A 15,179-nucleotide genomic window follows, 5' to 3' on the forward strand; every position below is an offset into this window, starting at 1 on the left:
TATTGCGACGCCTGGGTAGTAGCGGCAGTAGTGGTGAATCCACTCGCTCCAGGTTGAGCTTTTAGACACCCGCCTGGGTAGTAGCCGCAGTAGTGATTATTTCACTGACTCTGGGTTGAGCGGGCAGTAGCAAGGGGGTTGTAGCTCAAACCTACTTGCTCCGCAAGGGGTGTTTCTGTCCAATGGTTATTCTCGATTAATACTCCTTTCGAAATTACCTATATTTATTTATTAAAAATCCACCTGAGAGTCGTACCACCGTAATATCATTGACTTATGACTCGAGCATAAGGATTTGAATATTAGGGTGTTACAAATTGTACTACTTTTTAATTTGCTTGCTAGTTTGTGCAATATTGTTGGAGCTTCTTGTAAACGTAAAGACATGCTTCGTGAAAGTCAAATGCAAAAGACAATTGTTGCATTACAAAACGGAGATGTTTCTAGTGGGCGTGGCTTAAATCAAGAAACAACATTGAAAAGGGCAGGTGATACTCGATGGGGCTCACATTATGGTACAATACTTAGCTTGATTTCTATTTTTTCTTCCATGGTAGAAGTTCTTGAAGTGATTGAGGAAGATGGAAATAATCCTGAACAAAGAGCTGAAGCATGTCAATTATTGAATCATACTCAATCTTTTGAATTTGTATTCAATTTACATTTGATGAAAAGTATATTAGGAGTTACTAATGAGTTGTCTCAAACTCTACAAAGAAGTGATCAAGACATTATAAATGCTATGACATTGGTTAAAGTGTCCAAGCAACGATTGCAAAGTATAAGAGATGATAGTTGGTCCTATTTGCTCAATGAAGTTTCACTATTTTGTGATAGTCACAATATTCTTGTTCCAAATATGAATGACATATTTGTAACACAAGGAAGAGCAAGGCGCAAAATCCAAAAGGTCTCAAACTTGCATCATTTTCAAGTTGAATTATTTTATCAAGTGGTTGATAGACAACTTCAAGAGCTCAACAATCGTTTTACAGAGGTAAATACCGAGCTACTTCTTTATATAGCTTGTTTGAATCCAAGTGACTCGTTTTTTGCATTTGATAAGGAGAAGTTGCTTCGTTTAGCTGAATTTTATCCACATGAATTCTCTTCTACTCAACTTTTGGCACTTGATAGTCAACTTGAGAACTTTATATTGGATATGTGTCTTGATGATCAATTCTCAAATATAAATAGAATCAGTGGACTATCTCAAAAGTTAGTTGAGACAAAAAAGCATGTTGTTTATCCATTGGTGTTTCTTCTATTGAAATTAGCTTTGATTCTACCTGTGGCAATGGCATCAGTTGAGAGAACATTTTCTGCTATGAATATCATAAAGAGTCGACTTCGTAATCGAATGGGAGATGAGTGGTTGAATGATTGTTTGGTTACATATATAGAAAGAGAGACATTCAATCAAGTTGATAATGAAACAATTATTCAACATTTTCAAAATATGAAAACAAGAAGAGAAGTACCTTCAAGATTTGAAGCGAAGAAAGTTAGCGGCTAATGTAATTTTTTATTTTTTTATTTGAATAATTAATGTGCATTTTTATATTTTTAAATTTAAATTAATATATCTTTTGATAGTAATGTGTATTATTTTTGCCCCCCAACATAAATTTTCTGGGTCCGTCACTGCCTACATATGCTTTGTAACCAACCATGAGATTGAATACGGCTCACTGGTAATTACAATTAAATTTTTTCCTACAATTTTTGTTGCTTATTATTAATATTTATGTTGTTCTAATTTATTTTGTTATTTCTATAATTTATTATTTACATTAGTATAATTTATTTAATATTTCTCATTGTCAATTTCTTCACGAATTTTTTCATCCTGATTTTGTACTCCATGCATTCCCCTCAAGATATGATTACGTTCATGTGGTTCAAGAAGGGGGTTTTTCATACCACATGGGACTGCGATGGACTCTTTCGAATGGTTTCTATAAGGCAATTAATAACAAGGGTTGGAGAGCTTTTGCAAATTGCAACCTTCTTCGTCATGGAAGCATATTAAGATTCAAAGTGTCCTCTTTAGATGAGACTATTATGTTTGCTGAGGTCTTAAAAATTTGAATTATGTGGCTTAGTATAAGATGCAATTTCTTTAGTAGCAACTATGTTCATATTAAATCAGTTTTTTATTAAGTCACTTATTGAACCATGCCATGAAAGTTTCCTCATATTCTACACTAAAGGAATTTTCTGTTACTATTTGAAACAAATGGTTCATCAAGTTACTTGCCTATGTTATATTTTCAGTTTACTTATGTTTTATCTTATTTATTCATCAAGGAATGTACTTAGTTCTTATCAATCAATCAATTCTTATTTTTTCATCATTATTTTTCTCTAAATTTCTATATATTTATAACAAATCAACGTTAATCTAGGCACAAATGTATTAATTTTGCATATATAAATGTATGTCTTGTATTTGCGTTAGTTCCATTTCTTATATTTTTAATTAGTATGATTTCAATATATTAACCAGATTTTAAAAAAGAATTTAAAAACAAATTCTAATATTATATTACGCAACATTTGCTTCTACCATTTAAAAATATTACTATTCATCAATTGCAATACGTACAAAAACTTCAACGTGTAACAAGTCATTTGTAATTAGTTTTTGTTCACTAATTCAATTATCTAATACATAATTTCTAATGAGTAAATAACGACCAATAGAATTGATATAGATCTGTAACTACTTTAGTAAATTTATAGCAATTTCCTTCTGCTCCTTTACAATAATGAACAGTATAATACTATAACATATTATGCAGTGTTAATTGTTTCTGAAATTTTTCACAATACACAGATGCATGAAGCTGTGATTAAAAAACATGCCTGCATAATTATTATAATAGTATTCATTTCATGCATTTGTCATCAAGTATTTTCGTAGATAGGAATGAATTTGGTGTAGTTCTTTCAATTGTGCATTTTAATTCATTTGTTATGTTTTTTCTCTACATTTCCATGGTTACACTTTACATAACTATAAACCATTTTTTCTCGACTTCATATGCAGAGAGAAGCATTAATAATCATTATATTTTGAATTCAGTTGTATATAAAATAAGATGTATATAGAATAAGTATTGTAACTCGTGAAAGGAAAGATAGACTTATACAATTTTTTTCTATTTTTCATTGTTCACTTGTTATCTCAAAACTTTCATTTTTTAACCTTTTTATGAAGTTCACCTTGCAATGAAATTCATGGACTATAAGATTAGCTCCAAGTTAGCAAGAATAAGGAGAAGGCTAATCATGAAGCAAAATAATAGATGTAGGACTCAACCAAGCATGGATGCTGGCCCACTAACTAATTAGTTTAACATTTACATAATCTTTTAATTTTAGTTATTTTAAATGTTGTATTTGTTAACTAATTTTTCGATTATGTGTTAACTAAATTTTTTATTTTGTGTTTAAAATACTTAAAACTAGCCACCACCCTGGACCCATTGCTCCCTATTATGAGACCAGCAACATCTTTAGGTCATCTGCCATCTAACTCACTCCTAATAGATGCGATAGATCATCCATTTATTAGATAAATTTTTCTCTTAATCAAGCATTTGAAGATCATGGTGGACAAAGAAAATCAACACGCACCACCTACAACAGCTTACATGCTAATAGTGGTTTACGTAGGCCACTTGCAAGTATTTCAAATGGTACGTATTTTTTATATTTTTAATTCCATTAAGCAGAGGTGTTCGGTTTACAGTTTGGTTCAAACTTTTTTGAAAAAAAAATTCATCCAAAACAATTAAATCTAAAATGTTCAGTTTGGTTTGTTTCGATCTTTTTATGAGGCCAAACATATCAAACTGAGCCAATGAGAATTGGATTGGTTTGGTTCAATTTTACACTAACTAAGAAAAAATAACATGTCTTAAACTCTTGGTTTTGTCTATTTCATCAAGAACATGTCCTAAGCTACATATATCAAAAGACAAAGTGCTAATACATAAATTAACATGAATAACAAGTTCAACTTCATAAACTCATAAAAAGTCACAGCATAATCATCAACAAAAAATTTCAGACGAAATTCAACAAAGTAATAAAATGAAAAACAACTACAAGTCTTTAGTTTCACCAATGTTCTCATTTTTGTCACTTATACTATGATTAATCTGCAAAAATATCACAGCAAGATAACATTAGCAATTAACACCATAGCAATGAATCAAAACCAAAAATAGAACTGCAATAAATCACTCAATCAATAACATATTATAAGTAAAAAATAACAGCAATTATCAGAACATTAGTGGGGATAAAATAACTAAAATCAAGCACAAAAAAATATAACAACAAATTAAAATCAATAACAATTAACAAATTAAAAAAAACAGTAGCGGCAGCCAATAGTGAAGAATCACTACAAGAAAAAAGATTTTTAGCAACAAAATTTTAGCAGCACTGGTATTATTACCGTAAATTCTCTTCTCAAAACCTTTTTTAGTGGCAATTATATATTTACCATTAATATTATAGATTATAATGGCTATTTCAGTTATTTCCACTAAAAAAAGCTAAAATTAAAAAAAAAACTGTAAAACGCAAAATCATCACTATCCGTGTCTCGCCACTCTTCCTCACACAAACAACTCTCTCAGTTCCTTACTCTTTGAGAAGTGATAACCACACACCAATCTTCTTCTTCTCGATCTCGCTCTTGCTTTCACATCTCTATCATTTCATGTTCTTCATCACTCAAATCTCTTCCCAGTTTTCATCTCAATCTTAATCGCCCTCTGAATCCTCTTCTCGGACAAACTTGTGTTGATTTCGATTGAAATCTCAATCGTGCTCTAGAAATCAAGTTCCTTAATTCTCTTTCAATTCTAATTCTTGTACTCCCAATTTGTGTTCTATTGCATCCTTTTCCTATATCTCTTATCAATTTTTAGTTTTATCTGAGTTAACTTTTCTCCGGCATTGGATTCTTCTATTCTTAGTTTTGATCCCTATCACATGCACTTATTACAGGTTGAACTTGTCATTCAGTGATTTAGACTCAAAATTTTGAAGGTTTTATTCGCTCAATGATTCAGCAATGCATTATCGATTTTAGATTATGGTAATTTGATTTATTTTTTTTAGCATTATCATTTTTTCCTTCGATTTTCTAAACTTATTTGGCTTTATCATTTTTTGCTCAGATTATGCTGTTAATTAGTTAATACATTCTTTTGATGTGTTAAGGATTTAGGGATTATACATTCTAATGTATTTCGTTGTTCATAGATGGATATGGCTTCGATACTTGGGGATGCAATCGACTACTTGAGGGAGTTACTGCAGTGGATTAATAATCTTCACGAGTCAACTCCACCTGGCTCTTCGCTGCAATCTTCCACCACCAGCCTTCAACCATTGACACCCATGCCGCAAACGCTTATGTGCCGGGTGAAGGAGGAATTGTATTCTGGTGTCTTGCCAAGTGTAACACCCTAATTAGCCTAAGCTTTACCTCGCTCTAAAGCAAAGGTTAACCAGAGATTACGACAATTCTAAGCTTATACATACATATATATATATATATATATATATATATATATATATATATATATATATATATATATAGTATAATCTAGAAGCGCGATGAAAGATATAGCTCAAAAACATGATTTCAGAAGCATAAAACGTACTAACAAAGCTACTAGATTACGGCACAAGAAACATGTATAAAGTATCATAAGATAATAGTATAATATCATAACAATCTAGACTCGGCTCGCGGAGTTTAAGCTGGCTAGCCATATACATACCATACAAGAAACCAGACAGTAAAAACAGCTTATACAAGTTTTGTTCTCTCAATACATGCCTCTAGGCTAAAACAAAATACAAAGTGAGAGATGTATAAACAAAGTAACTCAAAAAGACTCCAAAAGAATCCAAGATCCTCCGCTTCTGTCACCATCCATGCAACTCACCGAGGTGGGTTGCGACCTGCATCTGAAAAATACAACAGAAATATGGTATGAGAACCGGAGGTTCTCAGTATGGTAACAGTGCCCAATGATGTAGGATATAAGACCTCGGGACACCAAAGGCAATCATAGACTTCATATCCATCACAAGATTCAATCTTAAGGCATGCTAAAATAGATAAGCATAATTATATAAACCTTAACATAAATAAACCAGGTGATCTATCTTAGGGGATTTCTATTCTAACCAAACACCGCTGTCCCATAGCCTTCACCAACCTATCCTCCATGCGATCCCATCGCCGCCGCCTTCCGAACCTCCTCAATTCCAGTAGAAAGCACAGATAATATATAATGCAAGTAAAACACAAGTAGAAGCACATAAAGCAAATAATTCAAATAGCAAATAGGCATGTTATACAAATAGGCAAGCCATTACAAGTAGTCAAAGCATACAAATAGATAGAAAATGCATATGATGAATGCCTGTCCTATTGGCTGTGATATAACATTGTCGATTCAACTGCCAACCCGACACATCTCCATGGAGATGTCGCCCTTCGGAATCATCAATGGGAACCCCCGAGATATAGTGCTCGGATCACTGTCCAGGTATTTGCGCCTGCACGCTCTATTGATCTAAAGGGATGCGAGCGGGATACTCTTGCCTCAGACCTCACATCTCAATGTAAGCGGGATTAAACCACCATCCTTACGCCGCCACCGCTACCTCGACAGGCGGGATCCAACCGCCATCCCTGTCGGGCGCATAGTGTCTCATAATTCTCAGTATAAAAATGATACATCAGTGATTTCAAAAAACATTTATAGCATAACATGGATCCATCATCTCATTCAGAGTCCTTGACTCATTTCAACCACTGTCCATTCACATTTCAAACCCGAACTCAACAGTTCATCAGTTCTCATCTCATATATCAACCATTCTTCACATATCGTCAAACACATCCTCAGTACACCCAAAACCTAGGCCTCCCGTTTCTAATTTTTCACAATACTCATCAACTAAGCCCTTATGTTATTCCCATATTCTCGTACCCAAAATTAAGCCTAAAAGTCTTAAAATGGTGTTATAGAATCTTACAATCTTGTTGGGAAGGTGAAATAGTTGAAAATAAAGTTTAATTTGAGAAACAGGACGTGTGCGTCTGCACAGGGGTGTGCGTGCGCACGCCCAGGAAGATTTTTAAAAGTGCACGTACGCATAGAGGTGTGCGTACGCACAGGTACCAAAATTCATAAGGTCTGTTCGCTCGCACAACCTGTGCTAGCACCTTCAACAGACTGGCCTTCCCAACGTGTGCGTGCGCACAGGTCTGTGCGTACGCACAGGTTGTAATTTCTCCTTGTTGTGTGCGCGCATAAGCTGTGCTAGCGTTACAAGCAGACTGCCTGCCTCTGCGTGTGCGTGCACACAGGTTAAAATTTTCGCAGAGGTGTGCGTGCGCACATACCAGAAATCACAAAATTCTGCAACTTTGCAGAATTTCAGATTTTAACACCTAACTTTGATTGATCATAACTTCCTCTACAAAAACCCAAATTTTACAAACTTTATATCGATTTGAAGGGTTTTCGATAAGATTTAATTTCATACCAAATTCAAAAAATTTTGAAAACTGAGGCAAAAGTTATGATCAGACAAAGTTCACCAAAATCCTACGTTTACCAAATTTTACAAATTCCACAATTTCTTGTAAAACACAACCAAAACCACACCAACCCATTCCAAGTCCATTTTTCATCAACATAATCCCTTTGTGTCATATTATACCAAACTTACCACATTTTCCTTCACATTTCATCATCCTCAACCTCAACATCAAAATATCACATCAAAATCAATCCTCATTCACGTTTTTCCAACTACACTACCATTTCATCAATCTCAACATTACATATATCATCACCATTCACTTTTCAATTCACACAATCAATCATCATCATCATATCATCATCAGTCATCATAATTACTTCTCAACTTTATCAACTCATCATAAATTATCATACATCATCATTCAACACATCAACAATCATTTTAATTCAACCCTATCCTATGGGTCACTAGCCTAAGTGTCCATGAATATTATATACTACATAGAGGAAACCAAAACCATACCTTGGCCGATTTTCAATATGCCTTTAACTCAAAATTGAGCACAATTTGAGCTTTCCACCACAATCCAAGCCACCAAAAATCACCACAAGCTCCAACAAATTTCCAATAATCACAACTTCAAGCTATAACACACATAATTCACAATAATTCAACCTGGGCTCATCAAACTTGAAATTTCACAAGGGTTTAAGACTTCTTACCTTTTCCAATAGATTTGGTAGCCAAAATCCAAGGCTAAGCAAGGATTAGAGTAAACCTAAACGTCCAAAATCACAAAAACTCACTTAATCAAAAGCCCTAAAAACCTGAAATTTTGAAGAGAAGAACTGAGAGAATTTCGAGCTTTCCTTACCAGTTTCTTATATGGGTCTTGTAGAGCTCTTCACAAGGAACGCGTAGCCGCAAACGGTGCGACGATCGAAGCTTTGTAGCTCAAGATATGAGCTTGGGAAGAAGATGATGAATAGTGCTCAAGGGTTCTCTTCTTCCCCTTCTCTTTCAGCTGGGTGTGTATGTGTTTGTGCTGATTGGTTCATTAAATGAACCTTATATATGTTGGGCTTGGGTCCAACTTGAGCCCAGTCCAACCCGTTAGCGTTTTTAGCCCGTTTGGCCCAACTTTGGGCCAAACCTTTAAAATTAATGCCCGGTTTTCTATTTCTAATATTTTTCTAAGGTTTTTGACGGTTTTCACTTTTTCTCGTGCAGCACCGGCCAGACTTGAACCGGTTCAACCGATTCGACTGTCGGTTCGCAGTTTTTCGCGATTTTTCACAGAAAATACATTTTCTGACTCAGAAAGACCTACTGAGTCTAAAAATCATATTTAAATCCTCAAATTCTCACTCTAACTTTTCAGAACCTAATTTGGGCAATATTAATTACTTAATTAACCAGTTGATTAGTTGCGGTTCTTACACCAATCCCCAAAAACCAACCAGCAAAGGTAAATCTTTTATCACCTCGTTGCAAGATACTATATGAATTGTAATATAAAATTGTTCTAATGTGTGATACATATGAATCGTAATATAAAATTTTGCATGCCTAGCTATAAAATGTGTTTCTAAATGTTATGATGTATTTCCTAAAAGTGTTGGTGTACTATCTATGAATGCATCATTTAAAGAGTTAGTGAAATTTGTGATGATGCATGAATTAAATCGTTATCACTTTCTAAACTACATGCGGGAGTACTAGTTGGAATATGAGAATTGTAATTAGGTGAAAATGATTGTGTATGGACAATGGCTTGATCAAAGAGCCTGAAATTATTCGAACTAATAGCATGATCATTTTGGATAGTAACATAAATGCACTATTGTAAGTTAGATTGAGCAGGCTTTAATGTTACCTCCATTGAGATTGAATTATGTTTGTATTGAACAGCAAGACTTCGATCTAGTAATAGTGAAAATAACCCTCAAAGATATTCAGATGTCATAGAAGAATCTTCACTCATATTAGAAGCTATGGAGCTTTCTGGCCCAAGGTGACAACAAATCAGCTTGGCTTTTAGGGGTTTTTTTTCTATCACTGATTCGGTTCTGTTTGGTTAGATTTTTCTCTACCACCAAACCAAACCGGAAAGAAGTGCAAAAAGACATTTTTTGGGTTCTTTAGTTGCCAGTTTTGTTCGATTTTCACTTTTATTGGTTTGTTTGACCGATTTTTTTAATTGAATCAGTTAGTTTCAACAAAATCATTCTAAAAGTTTAGTTACCAATATTATCTTGAGTTCTACCCATAAACAATAAACTACAATTTTTATATTTTAATTTTGTTAGTACTTAGTAAATTACTCTGCAAAATTTTTAATCCAGTCCACAATAACTATTCCTGGCAAAGAGAATTCAATTTCTTTAATGAAAAGCATTGGACACCAGCCTTCTACAAGTGCTTACATAAACAATTTATCTCCACATATGACGAGTATTTCCAGAGTGAATACACCTCATGGGTAATTTTTTTTCTAAATATACCTTTATCGTATGATGTTATTATAAATTTAAAATATATCATATTTATTTGTTTATATAAAATTTGGTTATTTTTTTCTATAGTCCAAATTATGTTTAACAGGGAATGACCTTTAGTATAAATTTCTCTTGGTTGAATAGTACACAATTGAAGTATAAAATAGATGTTCGTAATACAAATGACAAAAATGGGCAACTTACCACTTCAACATCATGAAGGTTTTATTTTTAATTTGTTAGTAATTTTCAATTCCTTCTTTTCATAATCAATACAAATATTATTGCCATCATTTATAAATTGGTTTCAATGGTAGACCCATTTGATGACATTGTTATAGAGGCCGATATCATTGATCATGATGATTCATATAATTGTGAAGGTACTTATACTTAATTTTTAACAATATTAATAGTTTTGTACAAAAAATCTAACGTCAGTGATTTCCTATAATTAAACTAATAAATATTTATAGATAATGACGTTGGAGATTCTTCTGCATGTGTTATTCCATCATATGAAGAAGGTAAAATATATATTTTTTAAATTTGGTGTTTTATTCCAATTTCATCAATATTTGTTCACTATTATACAAAATATAAATTTGTACACCTTTAGATATGTGGGATGCTGGTGATCCTGTTCATTAATGCATTTATCGTAAAGCAACAATGTGGAATGCTGAAGACTTTCCAAAAATAAGAAAAATAAAATTGCAAAGTTCGGTTTATGTTGCATGGATGGAAAGGTTGAGCTTCCATTTCTTAAAGAAGTTCCTATTATTCTTCAAGACCTGCACTGTATAAATAATGAGAAAGGAAAATACTTTCGGAAACACATACGTAAGTTTAATTCTATGTTTGGTTTCACATCTATGGCTGAAAAAATAAATCGTACTTTGAACAATGGATTAGCTCCACCCACATTTTCAATCAGTGGACAAAATTATCATTCAATTGGTAGTTTACATCCAATGGAAAATTATAGGCCCAAATTTGCACAACTTTATATTTATGATACGGAGAATGAAATTGAAAATCACGTATCTGATGTAAGGTACACAGTTCAATCAAGTTACTAATTTTTTTCCATGAATTAATACTTAAGTTGCAATACATCAAGTTTTAATTATTTTTTTTATTTTAAAATTTATATTAGTAACGTTGATTCCTCAAACACTATTGAAAGTGAGATTGTGTACCATCTCAAGGAAATGTTAGACAATCATAATCATCTTGAAAAAAATTTTTGTTCTGCTAGAGATAGATTCAATACCAAGAATCATGCAAATATTAGGATGAAGCTTATTCATAACCAGGTTAAGGATGGAAGAGTATACAACTTACCAATAGCTTCCAAGGTTGTTATTCTAATTGTTGGAACATTGATGATTCAATTCTAGAAAGAGATATAATATTGAATCAACTTCCAAGAAATTGCAAAGGATTGATGTTCTTCACCTGTTGTACTTGCCACTTCAATATGTATTAATTTTTCTGTACGGAGAAGATGGTTTTAGACCAGACATTGAAACTTTAGCAGGATACGGGTGTAGTTCTACAAAGAAGAGAAAGAATATAAGCATGAGAGAGTTCTTCTCATATCGAATTTAAATGAGATTCGAAGATTCTCTAATTTTGTTTTATTCTCCAAGATTATTTCAACAATTCTTGGTGGATGCTTACACAATGATAGAGTCTGAACGTCTCAGCTTCATAAGGAATAACCAACCTAAATTGAGGGTTGACAAGTATAGTGCACTATATGAGTCATTGGTTTGAGGTGAAGTAAACGTTGTCGCTACCCGTCAACGTATAATACTTCCAAGCAATTTCACTGGTGGACCAAGATACATGTTTAACAATTGTAAAGATGCTTTTGCAATTTGCAAATATGCAGGATATCCCAGTTATTTTATCACAATAACATGCAATCCTGAATGGGATAAGATTAAACGTCTACTAAAAGACACAGGTCTTAAAGTGGAAGATCGTCCTGACATTGTCTCTAGAATTTTTCACATAAAGTTAAATGAGCTTATTATGAACTTTAAGCAAGGGAAATTCTTTGGCAAGATATCTGCTTGTAAGTAATACAAATTTTGTTGTTTACTTAACTTTCATGTAATATTGTTAACATGTGTTATTTATGACAAATGTGTGCACAGTAGAATTCCAAAAACGTAAACTACTACATGCTCATATTCTGTTGTTCATGGATCCAAATTATACACCTAAATCACCAGATCAAATTGACAAGTTGATTTCTGCTGAGATACTAGATAAGCTACGGAGGCCTAAACTATACGTAGCAGTAGAGAAGTTCATAGTGCATGGACCATGTGGTCGTCATAACAAAAAAAGTCCTTGCATGATCAACGGTCATTGATCTAAGTTCTATTCGAAGCCATTTCGAAGGAGGACTATCATTGATGAGGCTGGATTTCCGAAATATATAAGGATTGATAACGATCGCTCAATTTCTAAGAAGAATGTTGTACTTGACAATTCTTACATTGTACCATACAACCCGTCGCTGCTGTTAAAATATGGATGCCATATTAATGTGGAGCATACATGTCAGACTTCTGCAATAAAATATCCTTTCAAATACGTTCACAAGGGTAATGACAGAGTTACATCTGCTTTTTATCAATCAACAAGTGACGGTGATTGTCAACAGGTTGTTGATGAAATACGTAATTATTATGACTATAGATACATAGCAGCATGTGAGGCTACTTAGAGGGTATTTGGGCATAACATACAACAAAAAGAACCTTCATTTATTAGATTACATTCCATTTACCTAATGAATATCCAGTGGTCTTTAAGGATCATGAAAACATCATTGATGTTATAGAAAGGGTAGAAGGCAAGCTCATGAAGTTGTTAGCATGGATGCTGGCTAATCAATTGTTTCCTTTTGGTCCGATCTCTTGCGTATAGCCAATTTCCTAATAGATTTGTATGGAAGGATGACATATCCATGTGGATGCTAAGGCAGCAAGATTTTTCAATTGGTCGATTGACGCATGTGCCCCGTGGTAACGGAGAAGATCATTACTTGAGACTTTTGCTAAACATACAAAAAGGTTGCATGAGTTTCATCGATCTTCGAGCTGTCGATGGTGTTGTTCATTCCACCTTCAAGGAAGTGTGTTATGCGTTAGGGCTGTTGTAAGATGATAAAAAAATTATTGATGCTATGATAGAAGCAAGCACATGGGCTTCTGCGAGTTACATTAGAGATATTTTTGTTGTTTTGTTATTATCAAACAACATCTCCAGTCCTATAAATGTGTGGCGAAAATGTCATCAAATACTTTCTGAAAACATCATATATTCAGAAAGGAAAGTTCTACACTGTGAAGGTAATATTTTTAAACTTTCTTTTTTCTCATATACATATTTAAGTTTACAATGATAATTTTAGTTATTTCCAATGCAGAGTTACAACTATCTGATGAGCAAGTTACAACTATCTGATGAGCAAATTCTGAATCTAACTCTTTACAAGATTGAAGAAAAATTACAAGCTAATGGTAGATTGCTTAAGGAGTATGATCAAATGCATCTCCCATCCTTGGATGCAATATATGGAATAGAAGATCGTCTCATAAAGGACGAGATGAACTTTGATTTATCTAACCCGAGATATGAGTTGTCAAGAAATTTACTCAACATGAATTTAGATCAGCGAAAAGCATTTGATACTGTTATTTAGGCCGTTAATGAAGATGTTGGAGGTTTCTTCTTTGTATGTGGATATGGTGGTACTGGAAAGACATACCTTTACAAGACATTTTCAGCTGCTATATGTAGTAAATGTGAAATTGTACTAAATGTGGCATCCAGTGGGATTGCATCCTTATTACTCTCCAATGGTCATACAGCTCATTCAAGATTTAAGATACCTCGATCTAAATGAGGATTTTATATGTTATATCAAGCAAAACACTTCTCTAGCCAAGCTCGTATGTAAAGCAAAGCTTATTATATGGGATGAGACACTAATGTTGAATATGCTATATTATGAAGCTTTGGACAAATGTTTGTGAGATATTCTAAGGTATGAGAAATGTTATAATCCAGATTTACCTTTTGGTGGAAAGGTTGTTTTGCTAGGAGGTGACTTTAGGAAGATTCTTTCAGTAATACCAATGGGATCACGACAGGATATTGTGCTCTCTTCCATAAACTCATCATATCTTTGGGAATTCTGCAAAATTTTGAAGCTAACAATCAACATGCGCCTTACGGTTGGAGCAAACCAATCGCAACTAGGGCAAATTTCTGAATTCACAACGTGGTTACTAAGTATTGGTGATGATTTGGTAGGTAATTCAACTGATGGAGAAAGCGAAGTAACCATTCCCGATGACATCCTTATTCAGGATACTAAAGAAGCTTTCGATCAGTTGGTTTGTTTTGTGTATCCAAATTTGTTGTTAAATTTAAATAATACATCATACTTTAGAGATAAAACAATACTTGCCCCTAGACTTGAGATTGTTAATGATGTTAACAAGCACACCATGAAATATTTAATGGGCAAGGAGAAGACCCATCTTAGCTCTGATTCATTGTATGTAGAAGAAGGAAACATATAATTTGAGTTAGATACAATCACACTGGATGTTCTGAATGATATCAAGGTTAGTAAAAATTTTACCAATCAAGGTTGGCGTCTAGCAACACTCCTTAACGACCCGATAGTATGAAGTAATATATTTTTACTAAGAACCTGAGAAGAATAAAGTATAATTCCTTCCATCTTTCCAGCTTTTTGTTAACCCTTAGAGTATGGTTTAATTGTCAAACTCTAACTTGTCACCATTATTATAATGAACTGTGAATGACTTAAGAAACTCATTTCTTCATTCATTCAATCCCCTCAGCCAAGGTTTTATTCATCTCAGTCATTATAATCATAGAGCTCAAGCTCTTTACCGAGAGTTGACGGATTCCTTATTGACTAACCATTAGGAATTCTCAAAGTGAGTAAGTTTAATGGTCATATCTCTATATGCACCATCTATATATATAATTTAATAAATGAGATCTATTAATCTTCATCCAATGAAG

At 33.5% G+C, this 15,179-nt stretch overlaps 1 protein-coding gene and 1 long non-coding RNA gene across 2 annotated transcripts; both read left to right on the plus strand.

Moving 5' to 3' along the window:
- LOC107640431 lies at positions 386-1,516 on the plus strand. Its single transcript, XM_016343953.1, has one exon. It carries the CDS (start codon positions 386-388, stop codon positions 1,514-1,516), a length of 1,131 nt encoding a protein of 376 aa, XP_016199439.1.
- On the plus strand, positions 4,538-5,362 carry LOC110262803. The gene is made up of 3 exons (XR_002347805.1): positions 4,538-4,861; positions 5,029-5,119; positions 5,287-5,362. It is a non-coding gene; the product is annotated as an uncharacterized LOC110262803 (long non-coding RNA).

The sequence above is a fragment of the Arachis ipaensis genome, chromosome B05, assembly GCF_000816755.2.
Source record: "Arachis ipaensis cultivar K30076 chromosome B05, Araip1.1, whole genome shotgun sequence".
Taxonomy (NCBI): domain Eukaryota; kingdom Viridiplantae; phylum Streptophyta; class Magnoliopsida; order Fabales; family Fabaceae; genus Arachis; species Arachis ipaensis.

Bases quoted from the DNA above. Each gene is read 5' to 3' on its own strand.
- LOC107640431 (XM_016343953.1), top strand. From the start codon at position 386: ATGCTTCGTGAAAGTCAAATGCAAAAGACAATTGTTGCATTACAAAAC.